The sequence below is a fragment of the Myotis nattereri genome, assembly GCF_964212035.1.
Source record: "Myotis nattereri genome assembly, chromosome: 20".
In the NCBI taxonomy this organism is placed as follows: domain Eukaryota; kingdom Metazoa; phylum Chordata; class Mammalia; order Chiroptera; family Vespertilionidae; genus Myotis; species Myotis nattereri.
This window is the reverse complement of record NC_138096.1, coordinates 13,618,918-13,646,525: the sequence shown is the minus strand read 5'-3', so window position 1 is coordinate 13,646,525 and position 27,608 is coordinate 13,618,918. Positions and strand designations below refer to the sequence as shown.

Sequence of the window (27,608 nt, the reverse complement as noted above, 5' to 3'; positions counted from 1 at the left end):
TGAATTTTGTGGCATGTCAACTGTCTCAATAAAGCTATTTAAAAAAATAAAACCTTCCATTCTTATTCTTTTTATTTTTTAGTATATTTTTATTGATTTCAGAGAGGAAGGGAGAGGAAGACAGGAACATCAATGATGAGAGAGAACCATGGATCGGCTGCCTCCTGCACGCCCCACACCAGGGATGGAGCCCGCAACCCGGGCATGTGCCCTGACTGGGGATCGAACCGTGACCTCCAGGTTCATAGGTCGATGCTCAACCATTGAGCCACACCAGCCGAGCTATGTTCTTATTCTTTTCTGTGCAGTAGTTTGGCCTACACAAACTATGTCCACAAAACGACTGGCACACAAATGTTCAGAATTAGCAACAGCTGGCCGGCAGGCCAGGCTTCCTCCTCGCCCAGCTCAGGGGTCCCGTCTCCTCCCTCCGTCTCACAGAGCTGAGCGTAAAAGGATTTGCCATGGAAAATATAAGTCTCATCTTTCCCCTAAAATCATCATTTCCCAGGGAAATCAATCTTTTAAAAAATCAAAAGAGGAAAGCAAAACCAGAAAGCACTTTCAAACCTGTGGCCGGTGAGAGAGAGAGAGAGAGAGAGAAGAGAGAAGAGAGAAGGAAGAGAGAGAGAGAGAGAGAGAGAGAAAGACTGACTCCAGTTTCTTTCCGGAACGGAGCCGCGCTATTTTTACCGGAGTTATAATGCCATAAAAGAAATATTCCCGTTCTTGAGGCTGGGGATTTTGAGTTTTTTTCCTTTGCTACTGCATTTTCCTCTCCTGGCTTCTCTGGGCTCCTGTGATACCATCTTGACCATTTACACCATAATGAGATCAGGGGGGTCTGGCCAGAGTCCGCGAGGTAAACTGGCATCCACGCTCATCGATGACCCACTTTCCCATGAAAAGACGGGCCACCGCGTCCTGCGGGCCAGGCCGCCTTCGGGGTGAGTGCTATTGGCACCCACAAAGCCAGGGCAGTCTCAGCCCGGGGGTCCATTGGCAGGAACTGCTGGGAAGAAGGGAGGGGAGTCAGGGTAAAGAGGTTAAGCAGCACACAAGTGATTTAAGGGGGAAAGGGTTTGACGGTGTGCGTGAAAGATAAAGAGGAGAAACTTCGCCGAGGAGAGAGCAATTCCTCTCCCGCACAAGAACCGGCTCAGCCTCTCCACGTCCGCCCGTCTCACCCACTGTCCGCAGGGTATCTGCTCGGTCCCTCCAGGAGGGAGTGGGGGGAGAGGGAGGGACGGAGAGAAACATGGATGTGAGAGGGACACAGGGATGGGTTGCCTCCCGCACACGCCTGACCACGCATGGCCAGGGAACCTGCAACGGAGGTCCGTGCCCGCGACCGGAATCGAACCCGGGACCCTTCAGTCGGGGCCCACACTCCACCCAGCGAGCCACACCGGCCAGGCTCGTGTGTGACACTTCCCGTGACTTGCTCCTGCGGGTCTGTCCTCCTCCCACGTCCACAGGGCCCGGCCCGCACCGCCCGCCGACTTCAGGCAGGAAAACCAGCGCGCACTCGGCCTGCAGGCAGACGCCGCGGGTTTAGACTCCAGTCCCCGCTCCCGCCGCCGCCCCGCCGCCAGCGTCTGAAGTTCCAGGTGCGCACCCAGGAGACCGCCTTAGACGCCGAGACCCGGCTCCCTCCGAGCATTCCCTCGGCCCGGCCCGGGAAACAACATTCCAGCGGCGCCGGGAGCTCAAAGGCGAGCCGCCCCTTTAAGCTATCCGGGGTCTTGCCTGTCGCTGCGGGGGGCCTCCCTCCAGCGCTGTCCGCTGTCCGCTGTCCGCTGCCCGCTGTCCGCTGTCCGCTGTCCGCTGTCCGCTGTCCGCTGCCCGCTGCCCGCTGTCCGCTGTCCACGCTGCGGCAGGACTGTCCTAGCGCAGGCCGGTCCCGGCTGCAGTGCCCGGCGGGAGGCGGCGGCCGGGCCCACCGCCTGCACCTGCGCGCCCGCCTCCGTGCCGCCCACCAGGGCACGCACACGCACGCACACGCACGCACACACGCACGCGGCCGCAGGCGCTCCCGGCCTCGGCTCCCACAGCTGTGGGTCTGCAGGAGGCCAGGCCCACCGCCTGCACCTGCGCGCCCGCCTCCGTGCCACCCACCAGGGCACGACGCGCACACACGCACACACGCACGCATGCACACGCACGCACACGCACGCGGCCGCAGGTGCTCCAGGCTTCGGCTCCCACAGCTGCGGGTCTGCAGGAGGCCAGGCCCACCGCCTGCACCTGCGCGCCCGCCTCCGCGCCGCCCACCAGGGCACGCACACGTGCACGCACACGCACACACACACATACACCCATGCACACGCACACGCTCACACACGCGCGCGCACACACACGCACACGCACACGGCCGCAGGTGCTCCAGGCCCAGCTCCCACAGCTGCAGGTCTGCAGGAGGCCCTCCCCTCCCCTCCCCGCGCCCCGTTGTCCAGGGAAACACCTGCTTGTCCACGAGGCTCAGGCGAATGGCCGCCCTGCCGCCCTCCACACCTGCCCCGTGGCCTCCTAGCCCCGCGGGGCCTTGTGTGCTAACGGGCGTGTGTCCCCCACGAGTTGGTAAACCTCTTGAGGCCAAAGGCTGCGTGTCGTCTGTTTTTCTCTCTGTAGCAGGTGACACAGAGCGCACCCTGCGGAGGGGCGCACGGGCGCCTGGGGGATGAACAAGTGAACGAGTGAGTTAATGAAGTCGTGGTGGTCTAACCAAGTCACTTGGACTGAAGACCACCAGGAGGCGCTGGCTGGTGTGGTGCAGGGGTTAAAGCATCGGCGCGCACACCAAGGGGTCTCGGGTTCGAGTCCCAATCAAGGGCACGGACCTCGGCTGCAGGTTCCATCTCCCACCCGGGTTGGGGCACGTGCAGCAGGCAAGCCATCATGGAGTCTCTCTCATATCCGTGTTTCCCTCTCTCTCTCTCCCCACCCCCTCCACTCTCTCTAGAATAAATCAATGGAAAAAATATATCCTTAGGTGAGGATTAACAGATAAACAAAGTAAGCCCAGCAGGAGACTGACAAAGGCCAGGGCAGAGGCGGCCACTGAGGGGCTGAGAAGTCCTGGACAGCGAGCGAAGCCTCAGGCCGCGTCCTCTTGTTTAAAATGCAGCCCAGGCCCCTGAGGACAACCCCGAGGTCACACGCGGTTATTGGTTATTCCTGGAAGTTCTGAGCTCCTATGCAGTGCCCGGCGCTTAGTAGGTGCTCTGTTTCCTGAGTGTTCCAGAATCACTTGACTAAGCAGCTGCGGGCCCGGGCCTGGTCTGAGGCCAGGCTGTCTCCTGCCACCGGGCAGTGGGGAGAGGTGGCCCGTGGCTCCCCTGGGGAAGAAGACTCCGCAGAGGTTCTCCCTGCTGCACCCCCAGCCCCTCTAAGGCCGCTCCCCCCAGGGGAAGCCACGCCCAGTCCATCCCTGTGCCAACTCTTAATGCAACTCCTCTACCTTCTCTCGCAACAAAATGCCCAACTCCCCCCTTCAAGCCTTCACGTTCTCGCTGAAACCCAGGACCTGGGGCCCTTAAACCTGCGACGGGAAAGACCAGGTTCCGGGGTGAAGGAGAGCATTTTCCTCTTAGCCTCACGGGAAGGCTCACGTCACTAATCAGAAACAGGCCCAGACCGCCGCCGCCGCCATCCATCACGAGAGGACCAGGGGGAAACACACACACCACACACACACCATGTGCGTGCACACACATGCACACATGCACACGCACACCCCCCACAAGTAAAATCAGAACCCCGGGCAGTGGACCCACCCCTTGGTTCCACAGGCAGCGAGGGAACAAGGGCTTCACAGAGACGGCGTTCAGACAAGGAGGCCGGGAAGTCACCGGGGAGGTCGCCAGACTCCAAAACATGCCTTCCTGGCTGCTCAGATGAGCCACTCATCGTGTCCCCATCTGCACTGCCCCTGTCTGCACTATCCCCGTCTGCACTGTCCCTGTCTGCACTGTCCACGTCTGCACTGTCCACGTCTGCACTGCCCCTGTCTGCACTGCCCCTGTCTGCACTATCTCCATCTGCACTGTCCCTGTCTGCACTGCCCCTGTCTGCACTGCCCCTGTCTGCACTATCCCCGTTTGCACTGTCCCTGTCTGCACTGTCCACGTCTGCACTGTCCCCGTCTGCACTGTCCCCGTCTGCACTGTCCACGTCTGCACTGCCCCTGTCTGCACTATTCCCGTTTGCACTGTCCCTGTCTGCACTGTCCCTGTCTGGACTGTCCCTGTCTGCACTGCTCCTGTCTGCACTATCCCCGTTTGCACTGTCCCTGTCTGCACTGTCCACGTCTGCACTGTCCACATCTGCACTGTCCACGTCTGCACTGTCATGCTAACATGCACCCACCGTAGCCCAGCTTCTCCGTGGTTTTGACACCCCACAATCCATACCCCCAAGGAGCTCTGAACAGGGTTACTTATCCCCACCCTTTTATTAAGACACTGTGTTGTCTTAGTGGGAATGAGGGCTCAATAAAGAAGGGCTATCTTTGTTCATGAAATAGGGGACTGGCCACACCTCTGGGTGTCTGTGCAGAAGTTCTGGCAAGTGGTGTGCAGAGCACTCTGCAAACCACCTGTTCCAAGAAGTCCAGAGAGCCCTGCAGGCATGCTCCGGTTGAGCATCGACCCATGAACCAGGAGGTCAGAGTTCAATTCCCGGTCAGGGTACATGCCCAGGATGTGGGCTCGATCCCCAGTAGGGGGCGTGCAGGAGGCACCGATCAATGATTCTCTCTCAGCATTGATGTTTCTAACTCTCTACCCCTCTCCCTTCCTCTTTGAAATCAATAAAATGAATTTAAGTACAGAGAGTCAAGTGCATCACACCAGGTTCTATTCAGAGGTCAACGTTACCTACAAAGGTCCCAGGAAGGATCACCTGAAATTCAGAGGACCATCACCTGTGGCCATCCTGTCAGCCATATTCCTTCCTCTGTGGCTGAAGGCACGGTTCATAGGAGGAGGTGAGCCACCAGGTGTCCCTGAGCCTTGTATTGAGAGTGAGAGCTGAACTAGGTCCCATGGTGTCTTGAGGGGAGTAGCGTCTTGGGGGGAGTAGCTGACACATGGCCCTTCGGCACCTTGTACACCTTGTATCTTTCCTGAGCTTCTCTGGTCCCCTTCCAGGGAAAGGACTTTCTGCTCACTAGTCGATCCTGGAATGGCCTTCACGGATCTGGAACTAGGTCTCCCCCAACAAATCGTTTTTGAAAAATAATGCCAGTGGGCCCAGTGGCCGAGTAGCTCAGACTGTCATCCCACTATGCCAAGGTTGTGGGTTCTACTCCCGGTCAGGGCACAAAGAAGCAACTAATGAATGCTTAAGTAGGTGGAGCAACACATCGATGTTTCTCTCTCTCTCCCTGCCTCTCACTCTAATAATTAATAAATACATTTTTAAAAATAACGATAGTAATAATGCCAATGTTTCACGGGGAGTAGACATTAAGGTAAAGTGTATGAGAACGAGATTTCGCCACTAAGTAAAGCCATGCTCCCCGGCTCTCGGCTCTTGCCTTTACACATATCTAGGAAGAGGAAGCAACTAGAAATGGAACCAACAAAAGAGGCTTTTGAGGAGATTAAAACAATAAAGGAAACCGGAGAACTCAGATGTTGGCTTCTCTGTCATTTTCAAATCATGGCTGGACTCCGTGACTTTCAAAGCCTTGCCACAAATTTATATCTTTTAATGTTTTGTTCCTGGTTGTGTTTGTTTGTTTTTCAAATCTTGACAGAATCTTGATGGGTATCAGCCAATGGGAACCTGCCCTCAGCTGGTGTTTGCATCTTCCCTCTTGCAAGCACCCTGCTGGTCTCCAGTCTCATGTCACCCCCTAATCCAATCTCCTCACACACAGCGCAGACCACCTACCACCCAAAGCGAATGAGGCTGAACCTGCACCGAGACTTAGAAAGGAGGTGAGTTTCAGCCTCCCAAGATCCTTGTTTCAGACCCGCACTCCCTTTCGGTGGAGCTAAGGAATAGAATAAGACTTCATCCTTTCCCCAGTGTCGGGCTCCCATACAAAGTCAGGCATTTCCATAGCCCTGAGACTCACAAGCTCAGAGCACAGAAAAGGATGGGCGGGGGCCATCGGCGGGGCCCAGTGGTTGAGCATGGACCTATGAACCAGGAGGTCACGGTTCGATTCCCCGGTCAGGGCACATGCCTGGGTTGTGGGCTTGAGGCAGTCAATTGATGATTCTTTCTCATCATTATGTTCCTATCTTTCTCTCCCTCTCTTCCTCTCTCTGAAATCAACAAAAACATATACTTATCTGTTTAAAAAAAAAAAAAAGAGTAAGCAGGGGCTTAGACCAGTGATGGCGAACCTTCTGAGCTCGGCGTGTCAGCATTTTGAAAAACCCTAACTTAACTCTGGTGCCGTGTCACATAGAGAAATTTTTTGATCTTTGCCACCGGAGTAAAACAGAGGCTTATATTTTTGATATTTATTTTATATATTTAAATGCCATTTAACAAAGAAAAATCAACCAAAAAAATGAGTTCGCGTGTCACCCCTGACACGTGTGTCATAGGTTCGCCATCACTGGCTTAGACTCTAGCCTGAGCTCACTGGTGACCTTAATTGAGGGTCCAGGGCCTGCAAAGAGAGAATGCTGTGTAAATAGCTGTGAAGAGGAGGAGGAGGAGGAGGAGGAGGAGGAGGAGGAGGAGGAGGAGGAGGAGGAGGAGGAGGAGGAAGGAGGAGGAAAGAAAGTCTCTTGGCCTCTCCATCCTCTTTCTTTCTTTGTCTCTTAAATGAAGTTAAGACAGACGACCCCGTCTCCAGGCGTGAACTCCTTAAAAGGATGCTGTGAGAAAGAAGGGAACGGTGGCAGAGGCCGGCCGGGTCACCTGAAGGAAGCAGCTGAACAAATATAAAGTTATATCAACGTATCCGACCTTCGAAAGAGCCCATTCGCACGAAACGCGCTGACGGATTTGGGGAAGGCGCTGCGCCACCGAGCATGCCGCTGCCGAGCTCCGGCGCCACCGTCATTTTCTGAGCTTTACTGCAAACTGGCCACGCAATTAGCGTCACGTGTTAATAACTGCTCTGCAGGGAGCCGCTTAACGCGCCGCCCTCACAAAGATGTATTTGCCGGCTTCGTGCGTCTACTCAGTGACGATGGCTGCCCTGGGAACCGTCCCAAACCAGCACAGGCACCAATCACACAGTCCCTTACGCCCTGGCCGGTTTGGCTGCGGTACCAAAGGGTCCCGGGTTCGATTGCGGTCAAGGGCAGTTACCTGGGTTGCAGGCTCCTCCCCTGGGCTGGGCATGTGCAGGAAGCAACCACTCGATGTGCTCCTCTCACACTGATGCTTCTCTCTGTCTCTCCCTCTCTCTTCCACTTTCTCTAAAATCAATGGAAAATATGCTCGGGTGAGGATTTTTTTTAATTTTTTTTTTAAATATATTTTATTGATTTTTTACAGAGAGGAAGGGAGAGAGATAGAGAGTTAGAAACATCGATGAGAGAAACATCGGCTGCCTCCTGCACACACCCTGCTGGGGATGTGCCCGCAACCAAGGTACATGCCCCGACCGGAATCGAACCCGGGACCTTTCAGTCCGCAGGCCGAGCCGCTATCCACTGAGCCAAACCGGTTTCGGCATCGGGTGAGGATTTAAAAAAAAAAAAAACAGTCGCTTTGCGCTGGTTTCTACAGAACAGAGTGACGGAGGTCCCACCCGGGACACAGGCCACCCCGTGTGAGTGCAGAGGGAGGAGCTGACGGCTCCTGGCTGGCCAAGGCCGGTCTCCTCCTCAGAGGGTGGGAGGGAGGAAGAGAAAGAAGAAGAGGATGCTGGTCCGGGGACCCAACCTGGCAGAGGTTCCTCACCTGCAAAGCGGGGACAAGAACCTCCCCAAGCCCCAGGCCGCCGTGAGGAGAAGTGATGTCGCACACCATGCGCTCAGATGCAGCTGCTGGTTAGATCCACAAATGTCATCACAGTCGCCCTTCACGAGCGATCCCGGGATAGCATCTTCCCGGGGACAGGCCAGGGGATCCCTCTCCCACGCACACTGACTTGGGGCACAGTCCGTGTTGCCGTGTGTGTGTGTGTGTGTGTGTGTGTGTGTGTGTGTGTTCACATATACAGAATATAACATTTACCATTTCAACCATTTAGTGGACAGTTCAGAGGCATTGAGTACACCAGGCCTGTTGTACTCCACACCTTTTTTTTTTTTTAGTAGATCTTTATCGACCTCAGAGAGAGGGAGAGAGAGAGAAACATCAATGATGAGAATCATGGATCGGCCGCCTGCTGCACGCCCCCTACTGAGGACCAAGCCCACAACCTGGGCATGTGCCCGACCGGGAATGGAACCGTGACCCCTGTGACCTCAGTGGTCAGTGAGTCACACTGGCCGGGTTTCGGAACTTTCTTCATGTTCCAGAACAATCTCTTCGCTCATCTGAGCCACAGCTCTCCACTGCCCCTCCCCCAGGCCCCTCCCCCCTGCAACCACCATTGTCCATCGTTCTCTCTCCATGAATCCGACAGCTCTAGGTCTCTCCTGTAAGTGGAATCACACCGTACCTGCCCTTTTATGTCCGGCTACTGCTGGGGTCCAACCCCAGCGGGTCCAGGGGTCCCCAAAGGTGTGGACGGAGTCGGCGAAGAAGGAATGACACGGAGACAGCGTTCAGTTGATCAGCAGCCTAGCCAGGATCTCTAGCCAGGATCTCCAACCAAGTTCTGGTCTGGATCTCCAGCAAAGTTCTGGTTCGGATCTCCAGCCAGGTTCTGTGTCCATGTTCTCTTGCTAGGTTCTCCAGCCAGGTTCTCCAGGTTCTCCAGCCAGGTTCTGTAGCCATGTTCCCTCGCTAGGTTCTCCAGCCAGGTTCTGTCCAGGTTCTCCAGCCAGGTTCAGTCACCAGGTTCTAGTCAGGTTCTCTTGCCAATTTCTGTAGTCAGGTTCAGTCCAGGATCTTTTGCCATGTTCTCTCCAGTGAAGTTCTTCTGTCTCTAGGTTCTGTGTAGGTTCTGTCTTCTAAGTTCTGTCTCCTAAGTTCTGTCTTCTAAGTTCTGTCTCTCGCTGTCTTGTTACATCTGTATTTATACCAGTTGATTCAATCCTATCAATCTCTATTCCAAAGGTTAGGGCGTTTCTTATCTCCATTCCAGGGAGTAAAGATTATGTAGCTTAAGCATGATTGTTCATAGTTAAAGTGATTAATTACCCACCTGGCACTTAGTTGAGGGGTTTTATTCCCTCCCTAACTTCAGGGGAAAATCCCTACCTGGGGAAACAACCTTTCTCAGAGAGGTGACCTTGGTTAAAACACATAGTGCCAAGAAGGTGAGCAAACATACTAAGAACAGTATGCCATATATGCCAGGTCCCTTGAAACAGCAGGATGGACCGGCTCCTGGCAGGCTACTTGCCCTCAGCATAGCGCCCTCAAGGCTCATCCACGTGGCAGCCTGTGTGGGAATGTCCTTTCTAAGGCTGGAGGGTGTGTCCACTCCACTGTGTGTATCTGCCAGGCTTTGTTCATCCACTCGCCCATGACGGACCCTTGCATGGCTTCTGCCTTTTGCTGCCGTGACTAATGCGGTCGAGAAGGAGGGCTGGTGCTGCTACCTTCTCCCACAAGTCCACTCACCGTATGAGACTCAACTGAGCAGTCACCAGGTCTTTGCTGGCGCCGGGAATCCTCACCTGAGGACATTTTCCCATTGACTTTTCAGAGAGAGTGGAAGGGAGGGGAAGAGACAGAGAGAAACATTGATGTGAAAGAGACACATTGATTGGTTGCCTCTCACATGCCAGCCGACCAGGCCTGGGGATAGAGCCGGCAACCGAGGTACATGCCCTTGACCGGAATCAAACCCAAGGCCCCTCCGTCCACAAGCCAGCGCTCTACCCACTGAGCCACCTGGCTAGGACTGCAGGCACGACTTCTAAGAAACCATCTCTAGCCAGCCATGCCGTTCCTTACAGCGGTGCTGTGCTGGGACAAAGTCCTGGCAATGGGCCGAGACAATGGTCGGAGCGGTGGGTGCTGCTCCCCCCGTGCGCTCCCAGCTGCACTCGGCGTGGTATGTCTGTTCCCACCCGGCCCAGCAGGCTGTGAGGGGCTCAAGGGCAGGGCTGTGTGTTAGCCATCTTTCTATCCCCAGCACCAGGCCCAGAGACCACACTGCTACATGGAAAAGGCCAAGAAATGTTGGGCAAGCAGAGGAACAGATAGATGGCTAGAGAAGTGGATAATGCGAGAATGAAAATGAATAAACTGAATGTTAATGTGTCCAATGAATCCTGGAGTCAGACAGCACCCTCTAGATCAGTGATGGCAAACCTAGGACACGTGTGTCAGAGGTGACACGCGAACTCATTTTTTTGGTTGATTTTTCTTTGTGAAATGGCATTTAAATATATAAAATACATATCAAAAATGTAAGTCTTTGTTTTACTATGGTTGCAAAGATCAAAAAATTTCTATAGGTGACACGGCACCAGAGTTAAGTTAGGGTTTTTCAAAATGCTGACACGCCGAGCTCAAAAGGTTCGCCATCACTGGTCTAGATTGTAAGTTTTACTTTTCTGCAAGACGGCAGTTGGATACTAGCATTTAATGAACACCTACTATGTGCCAGACAAATCATGCCGATGAAGCAACAATTATTTATTGTGTTTGTTTTTTTATTGATTTAAGAGAGAGGAAGGGAGAGGGAGAGAGAGATAGAAACATCCATGATGAGAGAGAATCATTGATCGGCTGCCTCCTGCACGCCCCCTACTGGGGATCGAGCCCACAACCCCAGCAGGTGCCCTGACAGGGAATCGAACCTTGACCTCCTGGTTCATAGGTCGATGCTCAACGACTGAGCCACGCTGGCTGGGCCAAAGCAACTATTATTAACCCCAAGAGACAAGTGAGGAAACAGTGACAGAAAGCAGTCCGTCCTTCTCTCCGTTCAGAGCTGGTAAACGACAAAGCAAAGATGAGAACCCACAGGGCCGGGCGCCGGGAGCCCCGCGTTCAACCACGGAAGCGATGCGAGGCCGCACAGCCCCGGTTCCTTCCGTCTGCTGATCTACGCTTGCAACCTGCTAACGACTACAGAGGACATTCTGAGCTCTCCGGGCGGAAAGGTGAGGAACGATGTTGATAACCAATGGCATTCATTTAAACTGAGAAATTAAATTGAATTCTGCCCTCTGTAAGCTTCGCAGAGGGGGTCTGGACAGTCCACAACCCAACTAAAGAGATACCGAAGGTGCCCGTAGCCAGAGCCGTGAACTCCACGCCACTGCTCTCCAGACCTGGCACGACCCCAGGGATGTCTGTGGCAAGCCAGCCCTCTTCCTCGCTGCCCCGCACCGAGTGATCCGAAGCCAGCAGCCGCACGTCTCCTCTCACTTCAAGCTCCGGGGCAGCCGCAAGCCTTTCCAGGGAGAGAGAGTCCTTCATTCTTCCAGACCCTCCTCCTGGACGTGACCACGTGTCACCATCCCACCACTGTGCAGGGCCACTTCTCGGACGACGGGAGACACTGAACCTGGGGCCGGGTCTGGGTGAGGGGCCTCACGCTTGCCCTCTTGGCTGAGTGCCAACCAGTGAGAATAAATTTCCTCCTGGGACCCCTGGGGCCCATTCTAAGCACCCAGTCTGCTATTCTGCAAGACCAGAGTGAATACAACCGCGTTAAGCTGAGCAAGAACAAGGGCATGTCGACCAACAAGGAATTCGGGACCTCCACCAGCTGGTCCATCAATACCGAGACCAACACCCCCAGGGGAGCCCACGCTCACGCTCGGGTCCCTGTGATTTCACTCTTCCAGGGGACAGCGGACGTGTCGGGGGACGGCAGTGTGTCACCCCCAGGACTAGCCCAGGCATCACCTCCTACCCCTCACCCCCTCCTTCAGCCCCAGTGACGCTTTCATTCACACAGTGGAAAGGAGAGTTTTCTTTCAAAAGACCAGAAATCGCCCGCCGGTGTGGCTCAGTGGGTGAGCATTGACCCATGAACCAAGAGTTCACAGTTCAATTCCTGGCCAGGGCACATGCCTGGGCTGCAGGCTCAAGTCCATCCCCAGTGTGGGGCGTGCAGGAGGTAGCCGATCAATGATTCTCTCTCCTCACTGATGTTTCTATCTCTCTCTCCCTCTCCCTTCCTCTCTGAAACCAATACATACATATATATATATATATATATATATATATATATATATATATATATTTTAAATTTAAAAAAAGACCCCTCCTTGGCAATTTCACACAGAATGACAGGAGCAAGTTTGGGAACAAGAGCCAGAGGCGCGATGAGAGGAGCAGCTGAGAGCAGAATCCACGGGAGCACGCGGGGGGGTTTGCTGGGCGGCCGGCGACCTGCTGAGCCGGGGTCCTGGCCGCAGAGCGCACCCCTGAAAGTCAGTGCAGAGACCCGGGTGCGAGGATGGGTCAGAAGTGAGCTGTGAATAGAGAAGCATTCGCTCTGACAGCGGCCTTACTAGGAGAAGTGGGGGGGTGGGGGGGGAGCTGAGCCTCTACTAGGGTCAGGGTTTGGGCAGAGAGTCCTAGTGCGGACCTGCCTCCTCTCGGAGGAGGAACTTTGAGGAAGATGTTGACATTTTCTTTTTTCAAGTACAAAAAAAAAAAAGTAAGAGAACGAGAGTAATGAATGGGTTCCCTGCTGCTCGGTGCTTCCTCCTAATGAGCTCGGGGCAGCCCGCGGCCAAACGAAGTTCTGCTTTTCCTATCTGTGCTCCCCGAGTTGTGTTTAGACTCAAATACAAATATAAATTATTACCGTCGAAACAGGAGGGGAACAGTCACAGGAAGCAGACAGCTTAAGAGGCCACCTGGGCTGATGATAAAGACAAATGAAATCGGTAAGAAGTTAATCGACCTTGCTGAGTGGCTTGCAGACCACAGCCTCAAAAGCTGCGGGGTTATTACACCCGAGTCACGGGCACGGGAATCGTAAACATTGGTCTGGACAGCTAGGGCCCATCCAGATGCCTGAAGGAGCAGGAGACGGAAGGAGAAGTCACAGGGGAGCTAAAAAGGTTTTGGGGGGAAATTCAGGGGGAGAATTTGTTAGGAATGCGGAATAAAATGCTTGGAGTTCTGGTGTTCCTGGATTGCTACCCACAGGAGCTCCCCACAAATTATTTCTAAATCCCAATGAGTACGGCACATTTTTATTTTTATTTTTATTTTTTATGTAGATGTTTTTATTGATTTCAGAGAGGAAGAGAGAGGGAGAGAGAGAGAGAAACATCAGTGAGAGAGAATCACTGATCAGCTGCCTCCTGCACGCCCCACACTGGGGATGGAGTCTGCAACCCAGGCCTGTGCCCTGACCAGGAATCGAACCGTGACCTCCTGGTTCATAGGTCGACGCTCAACCACTGAGCCACGCTGGACGGGCAGCACATTTTTTAAAATGTAAAGCTAAGTTTGGGCTGTCAGAGAAGTGGGACAATACATTTTCTCAAGCATTCCCGGCCAAACTGCTTTTTTAAAACCCATTGTCCCTTTGTTGGCACACGTTGACTTCTGCTTACAGACAGAGGACAGTAAAGTAAACAGCTGTATTGAGAAGCAGGAAGAATCCTGTCCGTCTATTCATGGCCCAAATTCCAATCATCAGCCATGAGAGGGGACACGCCCTGCTGGCCGAGGCCCACAGACCTGGCAGCTCATGGACCGGCTTCGGGCTCCTGGTTCAGGCAGAGACCATTGGGGACTGTGCGAAGCATCCCCTCTGGAATCTGGGGCACGAACGGGGCTCCATCCAGTGTGGGCTCCTCTGCAGCCTCAGAGACTCGCAGGCCTGGAAGGAGTGTCAAGACCACGACTCCAGCCCCCGTGGTTTACAAAAGAGAAAGAAAGCGCGAGCCAGGGAGGCCATGTGCCTAGGATCGCGCGCTAGTTAGTGCTGGGGACTCCCTGCACCTCGTCTTACAAAGGAAGTCCTTTGCTTTCTTTTTCTTTTTTTTTAATTAATCACCGGAGGATATTTTTCCATTGAGTTTTAGAGAGAGGGGAAGGGAGGAGGAGAGACAGAGAGAGAGAAACATCCATGTGTCTCTCTCACACGTTGTTTGGTTGCCTCCGCACCTGCCCCCGACCAGAGCCAAGGATGGAGCCCTGGACCGGAATCGAACCCAGGACCCTCCAGTCCGCAGACCAATGCTCGTCTATCCACTGAACCAGACCGGCCAGGGCAGGACAGTCCTTTTAACCTAAACATCTGGGGTTGTAGACAATCTCTAAGGCCTAGCAACCACCCACCTCTTTACTTCCGTTTCTTCCTCCTCTCTCCTGCTTCCTCCTTCTCCTCCCCGCCATCCTCTTCCTCTCCTCTCTCCCCTCCCCCATCCATCCCTCAGCCTACGGAGCCATGGTGATGCTCACACTCACAGCTGCGGGGCCTCAGGGAGGACATTCCAGGCCAGTTCTTCAGCTGCCGGGTCCAAGACCAAGCCGTCCTCCACGAAAGACACACAACTGAGCCAGGCACCTGACTCTTCCTCTTCCTCTTCATATATATATATATATATATATATATATATATATATATATATATATATATATATATATCAATGTGAGAGAAACACATTGATTGGCTGCCTCCTGTATGCACCCCGACTAGGGCCCAGGCCAGGGAAGACCCTGCAACCAAGATACGTGCCCTTGACCGGAATCGAACCTGGGACCCTTCGGTCTGCAGGCCAAACCGGCCAGGGCTGACTATTTTCTTAAACAATGGTGGGTACTAGTTGTTTGCCTGGACTCAGCTGTCCATTTTCCGTGTAACCATTTGGTTAGGGAGCTCAAGGGTGCTGGCTGGCTGGTGGTGGTGGTGGTTTCTGATCGGTTAATAAATCAGACTGGGATGCTGCCTGAAACCGCCAGTTGGGTGGCGCGGGGCGTGGGGAAGCAGTGATTACAGCGCCCAAGAAAGCAACCGCCATAAATAAGACGATAGCGTTCATGGGAAGGCACAGGCGTTCATCACTGCTCATTAAAAGACGGAATTACGGCCCAGGAGCAGCTCAAGCTCTGTGAGTTCCTGTGTTATCTTAGGGAAAAAACCCTGAATTAGCCACTACGCACCTCAGACATCGCTCCGATTAGATAGAGAAGGACTGAAAGCTGACATGTGTCGCTGCTGTGCTACAAGGTGGACCTGAAGTTAGCTTTCACAGTTCGAGCTTTAAAAGCAAAGCCATTTTCTGTGTAAGAACGAAGTGAAGGCTTTAAAACCATGGTGGATGGAGAGCTAAAACTCTTCCCAAGAAGTCCTTGTGGTGGTACCAGCACTGAGCTTAGCTCCATTAATGGAAAAGCTGGCTTACAAAGGCCCTCAGCAGTCCCCTGGTCTGTGACGCCTAAGCTATACTTAGATACAGTTCTGCTTATCGGAAAACACTCTACCCAGAGCCTCCGATCGGGTCCCCATGGAGCAGCACAAAAATAGCGACTCCTTCTACCTCCAGCTCCTAGGAGCTCCCTGCACCGGTCAGCGGCCAGCGGTCACGCCTGCTGCCAGCTGAGATGGTGCAGGAAATACTTCTGGGTGGGGGAGGGTGTCTCTACTTCCAGACTTCTCACGGGCTCTGGTCGGAACCGACGCGATAGGATCAGCAAAGCATAACTGCAGAGAAAACTGTCTGAGAAAGACAGCCCTGGATTGGAAGGCAGATAAGCCCGGATTCCTGGAGCGCAGCCGCAGGAGGGCTGCTCGCCTTCATCCAGGGCTGAGATGCCTCCCTGCCAGGCTCCCCCCAGGGCAGGGCCGGGAGGGGCAGGGCTTAAGGAGGGGGCTTCCCTCTGTGACAGACTCTCTGACCATGTTCATGGCGGCGCTGCTAAAAGGAGTCGCTGTTTGTGGCAACTGAGCTCTCGGAACTTCTCCAGGGAGCCACCTGCTGCAGGTGAAGGGCGGTCCGAGGTGCTGTGTTCACTTGCAGGGGAGACAGGAAGGGGAGCTGGGCGGTTGCCTTTTCTCTGGCTGTGCTTTTCCACGTGGTGTCAGCGCAGTGGCAATAGGAAGGGGAGAGGAAGAAGGAGAGAGGGGGAGTCTGGGGAGAAGAGATGGAGTCTGGGGAGGGGAGGGGAGGGGAGGGGAGGGGAGGGGAGGGTAGAAAGCCTTTTCTAAAATTCAACTTCACTGGGCCTGGCCTGTGTGGCTCAGTGGTTGAGCCTCGACCTACGAACCAGGAAGTCATAGGTTGGATTCCCAGTCGGGTTGGGGGCTCGATCCCCAGTGTGGGGCGTGCAGGAGGCAGCCGATCCATGATTCTCTCTCATCATTGATGTCTCTATCGCTCGCTCCCTCTCCCTTCCTCTCTGAAATCAATAAAAAATAGATTAAAAAATAAAATTCAACGTCATTGGACTAAAGACAGGAGGCGATGGCTGAATGTCGTCTCATAACAGCCCCGGTGCGGTGCCGTCACTGCCCCAATGTGCAGCGGAGTCTCCAGGCTCTGAGCGGCTGAGCGGCCTCCCCAGGGCCACACACTCAGTGAGGTGGCCTGGTCTGCACCAGGTGGCTGACACGGGTCTTCACCTTTAAGGTCACAAGAGCTGAAAAAATGGGTCGCTCTTAACCTCTCAGAGTCTCCACGCCTGGCATGCTGCCGCGGACGCCCTCCCCTCCCCGTCCACTCCCACGTACACTGTCAGTGCCTGTCCTTCCCCAGGCGCCAGAATGTCCTAACCAAGCCCCCCAGTGGCCCCCTATTTGCCGATTCAATGGGAACCTCAGCCTCGCGCGCCTCCTTGGCTGTCCAGGTATCTGACCTCTTGTCACCTCTACCCCCTGAAGCTCTCTCCTCCCTCGGGGTCCCTGACACCCCTGTCTCCACGTCCCTGCCCTCTCTCTGGCCTCCCCCTAGGGCAGTGATGGCGAACCTTTTGAGCTCAGCGTGTCAGCATTTTGAAAAACCCTAACTTAACTCTGGTGCCGTGTCACATATAGAAATTTTTTGATCTTTGCAACCATAGTAAAACAAAGACTTATATTTTTGATATTTATTTTATATATTTAAATGCCATTTAACAAAGAAAAATCAACCAAAAAAATGAGTTCGCGTGTCACCTCTGACACGCGTGTCATAGGTTCGCCATCCCTGCTCTAGGTCTGTCTTCCCTGCTCCTCCAGCTACCCATCCCTGCGATGTCAGAGAGTCCCCAACTCCACGCTCAGGTGTCTCCTGTCTCACCGTACACATGCTCCGTGGAGACCTCACCCGTCTGAGGATTCACCACCTTCTTCAGGGTGATGTCTCCCAGAGCCACATCTCCAGCTCTGGTGCACCCTAGAGCCCCCCAGCTCTGGAGCATTCCACCTCAAGCTCTACAGAGCCCAGCCCAGTTTTATTGTCCACAGCCAACCTCAGAAATCTCCCTCCCACAGCTCCGCTGCCACCTTCATGGGTTTTCTGGGCACAAGGTTGGCCAGGTCCACGCGGTCCCTTCATTCCCGCTGCTACTGCCTAGTTCAGGTCGGCGCCATCTTCCACTCGGGCCAGGGGGCCCCTTACCCGGGCTCCGCGACACCGTTCCCCCACCCACCGTCCCTCTCACCATCAGAGCAATCTCTCCTACATGAACATAACTGATCACTGCATCCCCTGCCTGGAGGCCCTTGAATGCCTGACCACGGCCACCGGATAACATCAGCCTGCAGCCTGCAAGGCCCTTCAGCCTGGGACCCTTCTGGAACCTTCCTTCCCAGCCTGTCACCCACCCATGCAAACACCCTGCTATGGTGACGAGACACCGCCGGTTCTCAGGGGCACTGAGCGGGCATGACCTCTGTGCCTGAGGCCTGTCATCCCCTCGGCCTGGAGTGTCGGTGTGTCGCCCTGTTCACAAGGCGACCCCTGCTCACCCTTCCAGCCAGCTGGCACCTCGCCCAGCAGCCTGCACAGCTCCAGCCTGGCACTCAGTACACGGCGCTGCAACCCTTTGGTTCCCTGTCTCTCTCTGATAATAGACTCCAGGGGAAGAATTTTAGCCTTTTTTACAGCTTGATTATAATGTGGCACAGCACTGTAGCTGGGCACATACGCGGGAGTAAAAAAGCGCTTACTGGCAAATGAATATGAAAGCAAAAACAGTTTGGCTCAATGGATAGAGCATCAGCCTGTAGTCTGAAAGGTCCCAGGTTCGATTCCAGGCAAGGGCACATGCCCGGGTTGTGGGCTCAATCCCCAGTGTGGGGCATGCAGGAGGCAGCCGATCAATGATTCTCTGTCATCACTGATGTTTCTATCTCTCTCTCTCCCTCTCCCTTCCTTTCTGAAACCAATAAAAATATATTGAAAAAAAGAAAGCAAAAACCATAAATAAAATATTAGCAAACTGAATCCAGCAACATATTTAAAAAATACATTGTGGGGTTTATTACGGGAATGCAAGGATGGTTCACTATTAGGAAATCAATTATAATTCACAATAATAATAGGTAGAAGGAGAAAAATCTTATGATCATCTCCCTAAATACGGGAAAGACATTTGGCAAAATATAACACCCATTCCTCATTAAGCACACAAAGTAAAATAGAAATTGATGGTGATTTTCATATGTATATATATCACTGCCATTCAACATTGTATCAGAAGCATTAATCAATGTAACAAACAAGAGAAAATCATTAGAGGAATAAAAGCAGCAAAGAAAAAGAGTAATGACATCTCTGTTTGCAGAAGATAAATTCTTTTGAAAATTCGAGTACCGATTTTAAAAACTAATGAATACATTAATAAAATGCAATAAGGTAATAGGATATAAAATTTATATATAAATCACTATCCTTCTTACATATAAACAACCATCAATTAGAAGAGATAATGCAAGTGAAGAGCTCATCTGTAATAGCAACAAAAGATATAAAACCTAAGAATAAATTGGGCAAAAAATGTGCCAAGACTATAAGAGAAGAACCTCTAATACTGTTGAAAAGTAGATTTGTTCAAATGGAAAGACGTTCCATGTCCTTGGGAAAGATTCAACATCATAGCGATGCCAACTATCCCCCAGGTTAATATACAAGCTGACCGTCAGCCTCCACGTCTTGGCATCTCTGCTCTCGTCACTTATTCCCTCGACTCTGAAAGCCTTCGGGACGTGCCATGACCACCCTCATATCCCAGCGAAGCAGAGGAGGGGGCGTCCATGTGAACTTGGTGGTAAAGGGCTCTGGGTGACGCTTTCATGGGGATGGGCATCAGTAGGAGCTTCTTTTTTTAATATATTTTATTGATTTTTTACAGAGAGGAAGGGAGAGGGATAGAGAGTTAGAAACATTGATGAGAGAGAAACATCGATCAGCCGCCTCCTGCACACTCCCCACTGGGGATGTGCCCGCAACCAAGGTACATGCCCTTGACCGGAATCGAACCTGGGACCCTTCAGTCCGCAGGCCGACGCTCTATCCACTGAGCCAAACTGGTTAGGGCCAGGAGCTTCTTTTTTAAGAAAACTTTTATTTAGTTAGTTTTTTTATTGATTTCAGAGAGGGAGAGAGGGAGATAGAAACAGCAATAGTGAGAGAGAATCATTGATCGGCTGCCTCCTGCACGCCCCACATTGGGGATCGAGGCCGCAACCCGGGCTTGTGCCCTGACCGGGAATCGAACCCTGATCTCCTGGTTTATAGGTCGATGCTCAACCACTGAGCCGCACCGGCCGGGCCTGATTTACTATTCCGATAAATATTTCCAAAGTAATTTAGGAAAGCCGGTGTATCCTCCCTCCCTTTGCACCTCTGCTAACACACTTGAAGGTGTTTCTGATGGCGCATGTCAGTATGAATGGCCAGGGACAGCGTAGAGGAGGTTGACCAACGAAACAAGAAAAGATGCTACGATCAGCCTGTGACTCAAGACAGTGGTTAGAAGGAAGTCGGTGGTACCCTCAGGGCACCACCCGTTTGCCATCTTGGCCAGGAACGGCCAGAGCGGAAGTCCGGTAGCCCCGCTGACCTGGCACCAGGCCGTCCGGCTGGAGACCAGCACAGACAGAGCGGACATCAGTCTCAACGGAGTGAATGTTAAACATGCGGAAGGTCCTTTTCCTCCATTTCATTCCAGCTGAGAAAATGACTCAGCTCAGAGTCTTGACAGCTCACAGACTTTTCCCACCCCACCCCCCACCATCTGTGAGCCCAGGGAAAGGCGTCGGGACGTACTCTCTCACGCACAGCTCCCCACTTGGGCAGTTACAGTAACAGTGAGTGACTCTCTCGATGGCACTGGGGTGCAAGCATCTTGGGGTTTCTCTGTTCCCTGCATCTTCAATGCTGCTTTCTTTTGTGACTTAAATCACTTCGATCACCTGGAAATCGGGGGGGTAAAGAAATCAGGTCCGTCTCCGCTTTGCTATGAGATTCACGTATGTTCATGTGCATCGATGTGGTGCATGCCAGCACAGCGCCTAGCACCTACCGACGGTAACTGTGAGCCATTTATAATCATCACCGTTACCGTCGCCATTACTACTCGCTGATGAATAGTACGATCTCGGACACGCCAAAGAGCAACAATAATGTGGCCTAAATTTTATTGACTTAATCCCTCCAAATGCTGACAAACGACTAGCCTCAGTCATTTAAAAATCACATTTCTAATGCAATAATCCTATCTGCAGAGAGTGTGGGAGGAATTACTACAGGCCAGGGATTCTTACAAAGTGAATTAAGTCACTATAAAAATTGACCTAGTTGGTTCACAATTAAAAGTCTGGTAGAATGCAATGCCATCAATCCATAGCTCACCAAGCCTTAAAGAGGAGGTTTCTGCTCGCATGTCTCGACTAGGAATGTTCTTATAATCCCTCAAATGTTTCAGAAATTTTTTTTTTTGAATGATAAATGCTAACGGGACTTCTCCATTACTGATAGTATCTGTTAGCTGGTCGTTTATCTCGACTACTTCTGAGATGGAAAAGATTCGAATGAAGCTTTCCGAAGATAGTCATGTGTTCTTAGATTTCCGATAGAATTTTCTCATAATTAATAACTATTGAAAAGGCGGTGTATTTTATCTACTTACAGAGTGTCTTACAATGGCTTCCAGGGGACCTTTTAAGTGGAGCTGTTTTTCCACCCCCCGTCTTGGAGCTGGGAAAACGCGAACGTACAGATGAAATCTCCAAGTCTAGACTCACTTGGGCCCCGGCTATTTAGAGGCCACGGTTGGTGTTTTTAAACCCCGTGAGACATTGTTTGCTTTCATCTCGGTGACTCCTGGCCACCCTTCTCAGTGTGTCTGGCTAATCTTCCTGGTATTTCTGGGGCATAAATGGACCCGGAGTATGTGACTGAGAACAAATCAGATAGGAATGTCTTCCTGGTCCCTTTTTTTTTTCTTTCTTTTTTTTACATAAAAGAAGATTTTTCTTTTATTAATATGGAAATGAACAGATGTCTGATAACCTCTCGCCAAGCTGGACCGTTTCTGCTTGCTCCAGGGAATTCCTTCGGGCTGAGGTTTCGCAGGGCTGCTCTGCGGCTGGTCTCGGAATGATCCCGGCTCGCCCAGAACGGGAGACTCATGCTTGGCCCCTGTTCCTGGCGCGGTGCCTCGACTGTGTATAAAACAGGAAGGGCGCGCTTGCCAGTGGATGTAAAATGGTTTTATATTTACACATGGAAACGCTGCCGTGGGTAAGAGGGCTGTTTCACTTAAAATCCCAACACTTTGCAAATCACATTCCTTTGTGTTTTTCTCACCACTTCCACTTCCCAGCTAGGAAAGCACTGACCTACCCCCAGGCGGTCCCTTCTCGCTGGCCGAGGGGGTAAAACCAACCCGAGTGTTTCACAGTCTGCCATGGGCACCGGTCTGGGCCCGGCCAGGTAAGCTGCCAGCTGAAAGGCGGAATCCAGGGCATTTTTAAGGGTTACGTGAGCTCACAGCTGTCACGTCCTACATCCCAGAGGCTGTGTTTTCCTAAATCTGCCTCAAACGCAACACACAGCACCAAATCCAACACCAACGTCCTTCGCTCTGAGCTCCACCCAAACCTGGGTCTCCTTCCGCTTCCTGTCTCAGTTAACATTACCCCCATCCCTGAAGTGGTCACCTGGCTACAGAGAGTGCTCAGCACTTCATCTCACCTTCTTTTTTTAATATATTTTTATTGATTTCAGAGAGAGGAAGGGAGAGGGAGAGAGAGATAGAAACATCAATGATGAGAGAGAATCACTGATCGGCTGCCTCCTGCACGCCCCACACTGGGGATGGAGCCCACAACCTGGGGCATGTGCCCTGACCGGGAATCGAACCTGTGACCTCCTGGTTCATAGGTCGATGTTCAACCACTAGCCACGCCGGCCTGAGCTCACCTGACCTTCTTAACCAACTGTCCCAGAGACACAACTGGGGGATTCAATAGGGCTTCTACCTACCAGGGGCACCGCTCACGAGAAATCATACGCCGGTGTGATATTTGGGAAACGCACCGACGAAAGTAGAAACTGAAAGCAGATGTTTTGTAAGAAAAATCTTACATCCCATGAAACATAAACAAACCAACCAGACTCTTGTCTAATAATGGCCGACGCTCACGTCCATCTGTGAAGAATGGAGCACCTTTCTAACCTCATCTCAAGTAATTTTCATGACATTCTAACAGTGTGAGTCACTGTCTTCCTTCGTGTGTCGGTGGGAAAGTGAAACATACAGGGAAAAACTGACAGACTCAATGTCACAACAGTAATCAGCGCTGGAGAAAGACCTAAGCCCAAATCACCCCAAAATGATAAGGTTCTGGACCTGCTGGTCCGGCCTGCCCAGGAGGCTGCTAATACCACCTCGTAGAATGTAATACCCTATCTATGAGAAAATATTCCCCCAATACAGCTAAGCATCTTAAGCGAATTACAAAGGTGATTTTGGCTAATCACCCCTCCAAAACACGCCTTTATCTTCCAGACTCTCCCTCCGGAGGGCAAACTACACTCTGGAGCCACATGACACTCTTGTTCTAACGAACCTTAACGCCTCCGCCCTGAGGGCTGCGAAGGTCCCCAGTTCGCTCATAAAGTCTGCCCGGGGAGAAGGAAGGTCTGGTCTCCAGGTTACAGGGCCTCCGCCCGTGGTGCTCGAGGGAACACAGGAGAGAGCACAGCGCTTATTTGATTAAAACGTTGCAAACTTCCGCGGTGTGATGAAAACTGTACCTCCTCCCGGGGTACCGATGCTTTAGAAAGGAACGCCAACACTGAAATGATCATTCCCGGAGACATGCAGGATCCTTTTAGTTGACATTGCTGTTTCTAACAACAAGGTGATCCAAATCACCCCTGGCTCTCATGGAGTCGTGGGCACTCCCTGTACCACGGTCATGCTCCATCATGCTATGTCACATATGAAGCTCCAGGCACTGTGTGATATTCCCATGTGCACCTACCGGGACCCCGTGTGACTGTCCCCGTGGGCGTAAGGCACGGAGGTGTAGCAGACCCATCACTGTGACAAGACGATCCGTCTCCCAGCACCTCTTTTATTTCATCCTGTAACTAAAACGGGCAAATCTACGGAGCTGCCCGCTGCGACCCCGTGAAGGAATCTCCCGGGCTGCTTCCACAAAACCAGAGCTCTCCTTTGTCACGTGACCCCACAAGGCAAGATGGATGGATCTACGTCCAACGTGTGTTTCTTCTTCCTATCGATTTCCTTCCCTTCCGCCATCCGTGTGAGAAGGGTATATTTTGATTTCCCTTTGCATACAAGAGCACTCAAACATGAAGCTGTTAGAGGAATGAGTCGTACAGAAGCAGGAACAGGCTCAGAGGGAAGGCAGGGGAGGCTGGGAGGGGAGAGATCAATTCGATGAACTTGTATGCCTAACCCATGGGCACACACAATGAGATAGGTGGTGAGGGCCAGGGGTGGGGGAGACGGGAGCAGGCTGGAAGAAATAAGTTAATGTGGGGGGCGGGAAGGAGGACCTAAGTAATATTTTCAACAATAAAGATTTAAAAAAATGCACCCTCAAGAATGTTCTAGAAGAAACTGTGGTACATCTACACGATGGAATACTATGCTGCTCTTAAAAGGAAGGAACTCTTACCATTTGCAACGTCATGGATGGAACTGGAGAGCATTATGCTAAGTGAAATAAGCCAGTCAATGAAGGAAAAATACCACATGATCTGACTCATTCATGGATAATAGAGACCATTATAAACTTTTGAACAATAATAGATACAGAGGCAGAGCTGCCTCAAACAGATTGTCAAACTGCAGTGGGAAGGCCGGGGAGGGTTGGGGGCAGGAGGGAGGGGGGTAAGAGATCAACCAAAGGACTTGTATGCATGCATATAAGCATAACCAATGGACATAAAACACTGGGGGATAGGGGAGGCTAGGGGACTGTCTAGGGCGGGGGGATAAAATGGACACATATGTAATACCCTTTGTAATACTTTAAGCAATAAAAATTTTAAAAAAAAAATGTTCTAGAAGGATCTGGAAGACTCCAACTTATTAGGACTTCCAAATACCAGATGTTCTCTATTTAACAGCCAAGGTTCTCCCAAATTTACCACATGGTCTGGTCTGGTTATGCGCTCTCACAGCACCCCACACGCGTCTTGGTAGAAGAATAAATCATGAATTGTGCATTTTGTGGTTAAGGTCTGTGTCCTCGGTGAGGATATAAGCCCCACGTGGACAAGGGCTGTGGGCACGTGTGACTTCATTGCTGTGCTAAACCCGGTGCCTTGAATGCCACAGGAAACCAGAGAACATTGACAGACGCTCCAAAGAGCTTAAATAAACCTGCGAGTGAAGAAACCGTGTGAAAACGAAGGAGGGAAAGAAGTCTTAGACTCCCCGAGATGTATTCTTGGGGTTGTATCACCAAACTGCCAAAATGGTACGCTGGCAGCAACCCACGAGTTAATTATTCCGGCGGTAGATTCGGGATTCACAAAACCTATTCTCGGGGTGGGGATCCTCCCCGTGTAGAGTTTTACGGCGTCTGTGGGCGTGGTGTTTGCTTCGTGTAACCCTCGCACATGACACCACCAGTGCGCGTGTGTTTGGACAAGCAGGGGAGGCAAACAGGCCCGAATCCCTGAAGCCCACGACTCGTAACCACAGCGTTTCAAGTCACCGAAACATAAATTAGAAACGCCAGTGAACAAACCCGATCAGACCCGCACAGCCATCCACTGTGCCCTCCACTGTGCCCTTGCCATTTTAACCACCGATAAGAACTCTTTGAAGCGCGAGAGTCAATATTATCATTTGATAGCACTTGGGCCCAACCGCGCAAATACAAGCGCATTGTGCTCCGCGCCGGGGCCCGCGGGGTTGCCATGGGGAGCCCCGTGCGCTCGGAGCTGGAGCGACCAGGGGGTAGCGGTGCTCCCCGGGCTCCCACCCTGCGTCTCCCCGGACAGAGTGGACGTTGGGGGCGATGCTGGCTTTTGTGACCCGGGCAGGAAGGGAGGACCACAGACAGGCAAGGAGAGGCACCAACCCCGCTCGCTTTTACTTCCCCACCCGCGCGTTTCTGGAAAGGATCGCGGGTGGGTGGGGAGAGAATGCCCACGGCGGGAGGGCATGCCCGCGGGGCCGAAGGCAGGACTCCCCGGAGCGGGTGTCGGCGCGTCCCCGGCCAGCCCCCCCTTCACCCCCCAGCAAAGGTTTGCGGGCGCGCGGGGAGAGGGGTCCAGCAGGATGGCGGGCAGGTGCGGGGATCACAAAGGGGCTCTCCAGAGAGGGGGACAGCAGGACAAGTCACCTGAACCCCCCTCCCACTCCCGTGGGCGGTGAGGCCCCAAACGTGGAAAGCCCGCGCGCTCTGAGCCCCACCGTGTCCTCGCGCAAAAGACGGGCGGGGTCCCCGACGCCGGCCCGAATCCGCCCCACGCGTGCAGCGCCCCCGGGGCGCGAGGCCAGGCGCGCAGCGGCCGCGGGAGGGGCAGCCGCCGGGGGCCGCGGGGCTGCGGGCGCCCCGGGCCGGCCCCCGCCCCCGCCCCCCGCCCCCCGCCCCCCGCGCGGGGCTCACCTTGCCGGGGAAGGGCCCGGGGAGCAGCAGCTGCAGCGCCTGCCTCTTCAGCTCCACCAGGCGGGCGTTGCAGTTCTCGCACCAGACGCCGCGGTCCGAGCCGGGGGAGGAGCCGCCGCCGCTGCCCGAGCCGGGGGAGCCGGTGCCGAAGCCCGGCGAGCCGCCCAGGGAGCCCGGCGAGCTGGTGCCGATGCCCGGGGAGGCGGGGCCCGGGGAGCCGGTGAAGGAGCTGGGGGACGAGGTGCCCGAGCCGGGGGACGGGGTCCCCGACGAGCCGAGCGCCGAGCCCGCGCCCTCGGGGGTGGGCCGGCTGCCCGCGCGCGACTCCTCGTAGGCTTTGCGGTACCAGCTCTCGGGGGAGAAGGGCGCCGCGGGCTTGGTGGGCGAGCAGACTTCATTCACCTGCGGGGAGACACGCCGGGGTCAGGGCGCCCGCCCGGGACTGCGCGCCGCCGAGGGCCCGGCCGAGCCCCGCGGCCAGATCGGCCGCGTTCAATGCTCCCTAAGTGAGTCCCCAACGCCCCGGGGCTCCCAGCGCCGTTCCCGGGCGCCGGCGGGGCACATGGCTCGCTCGGGGGGTCCCGTGGTTTCTGCAGGGGGACCCGGAGACTCAGAGCCCCGCGCTTTTGAACCCGACACCCACCCAGCCAGAGCCCTGGTTTGGGGTCCTGGGAGCCGCTATTCCGGGGTGGGCGGGAGGGGGAGGGGGCTGCGACTTCATTCATTCATTCGGGGTGCAGCCTCTGGGTCCCGAAGGCACCGGGAAATGATCCCAAGGAACCGCAGGGAATCCATGGAAACCCCTCCCGCTCGGCGCCGCTCTCCCTTTCAGTGCAGGAATGCTGGAAAGTTAGGGGTGCGGGGAAGGGGAGGCCGGCGAGGGCTGAAAATTCCCAGCGCCGGGCGAGTGTGCGGGTCCCCGCGACAGATCCGCCTCCGCGCACGCACGCCCGGCGGCGGCGCCTCGGAGCCGGCGGAGAGCTCGGAGCCGCCCTGCCGCGCCGCGCGGCTCCCGGGAAGGGGGACCCCGGCCGCCCTGTGTCTGGGAACGCGCCTCCGCCTCGTACCCGTCACAACTTACCCCGTATTTCTTGCCCCTGGTGGAAACGGCGAGCCTCTCTTTATTCCCAGCGACCGAATTCATGGTGGCTTTTCCAGAAGAGAGTCTAATGGTCCCCCAGCGCTACATCCACAAGGTCTGCAGCCCAGAAGGGTCTCCGGTGGCGGGGGGCTGTCCTTTGGTCCTCAAGTCAAGGCTCCTTAATTGGGGGGAGGGGGCATAAAGGCACACGGGCCCCCGAAGTAATAGCACCAATTTGCAGAAGGGGCTGGAGTGGGCGGCTTATCCTTTCTTCAAATACTGCTTCCCCGCATCCTCTTCTGCTCCTCCAGCCACACGTTCCCTTTCCACGGTCACAGCCAGAGCACCGGCTTTTCCCGCAGCCGAGGAAGTGCGTGCTCCTCCACGCGGGAGAGGAGGCTCACAATCGGGGCACGTGGCCGCCGCGGAGAAGGTGCGCGAGCCCCCGCCGGGCCCCCGCCAGCGAGCCGGCTGTGGGCGCTC

At 53.9% G+C, this 27,608-nt stretch overlaps 1 protein-coding gene across 1 annotated transcript in view; it reads right to left on the bottom strand.

Moving 5' to 3' along the window:
* Positions 1 to 27,188, bottom strand: part of KIF26B (kinesin family member 26B) — a gene marked incomplete at its 5' end in the record, with an annotated part of 356,664 nt that extends 329,476 nt beyond the window's left edge. The window contains 2 exons of the mRNA XM_081114435.1: positions 26,045 to 26,446; positions 27,126 to 27,188. Of these exons, the coding sequence (XP_080970561.1) occupies positions 26,045 to 26,446; positions 27,126 to 27,188 (465 nt within the window). The remainder of the gene's footprint in view (positions 1 to 26,044; positions 26,447 to 27,125) is intronic.
* Between the last annotated feature and the right edge of the window lie 420 nt (positions 27,189 to 27,608).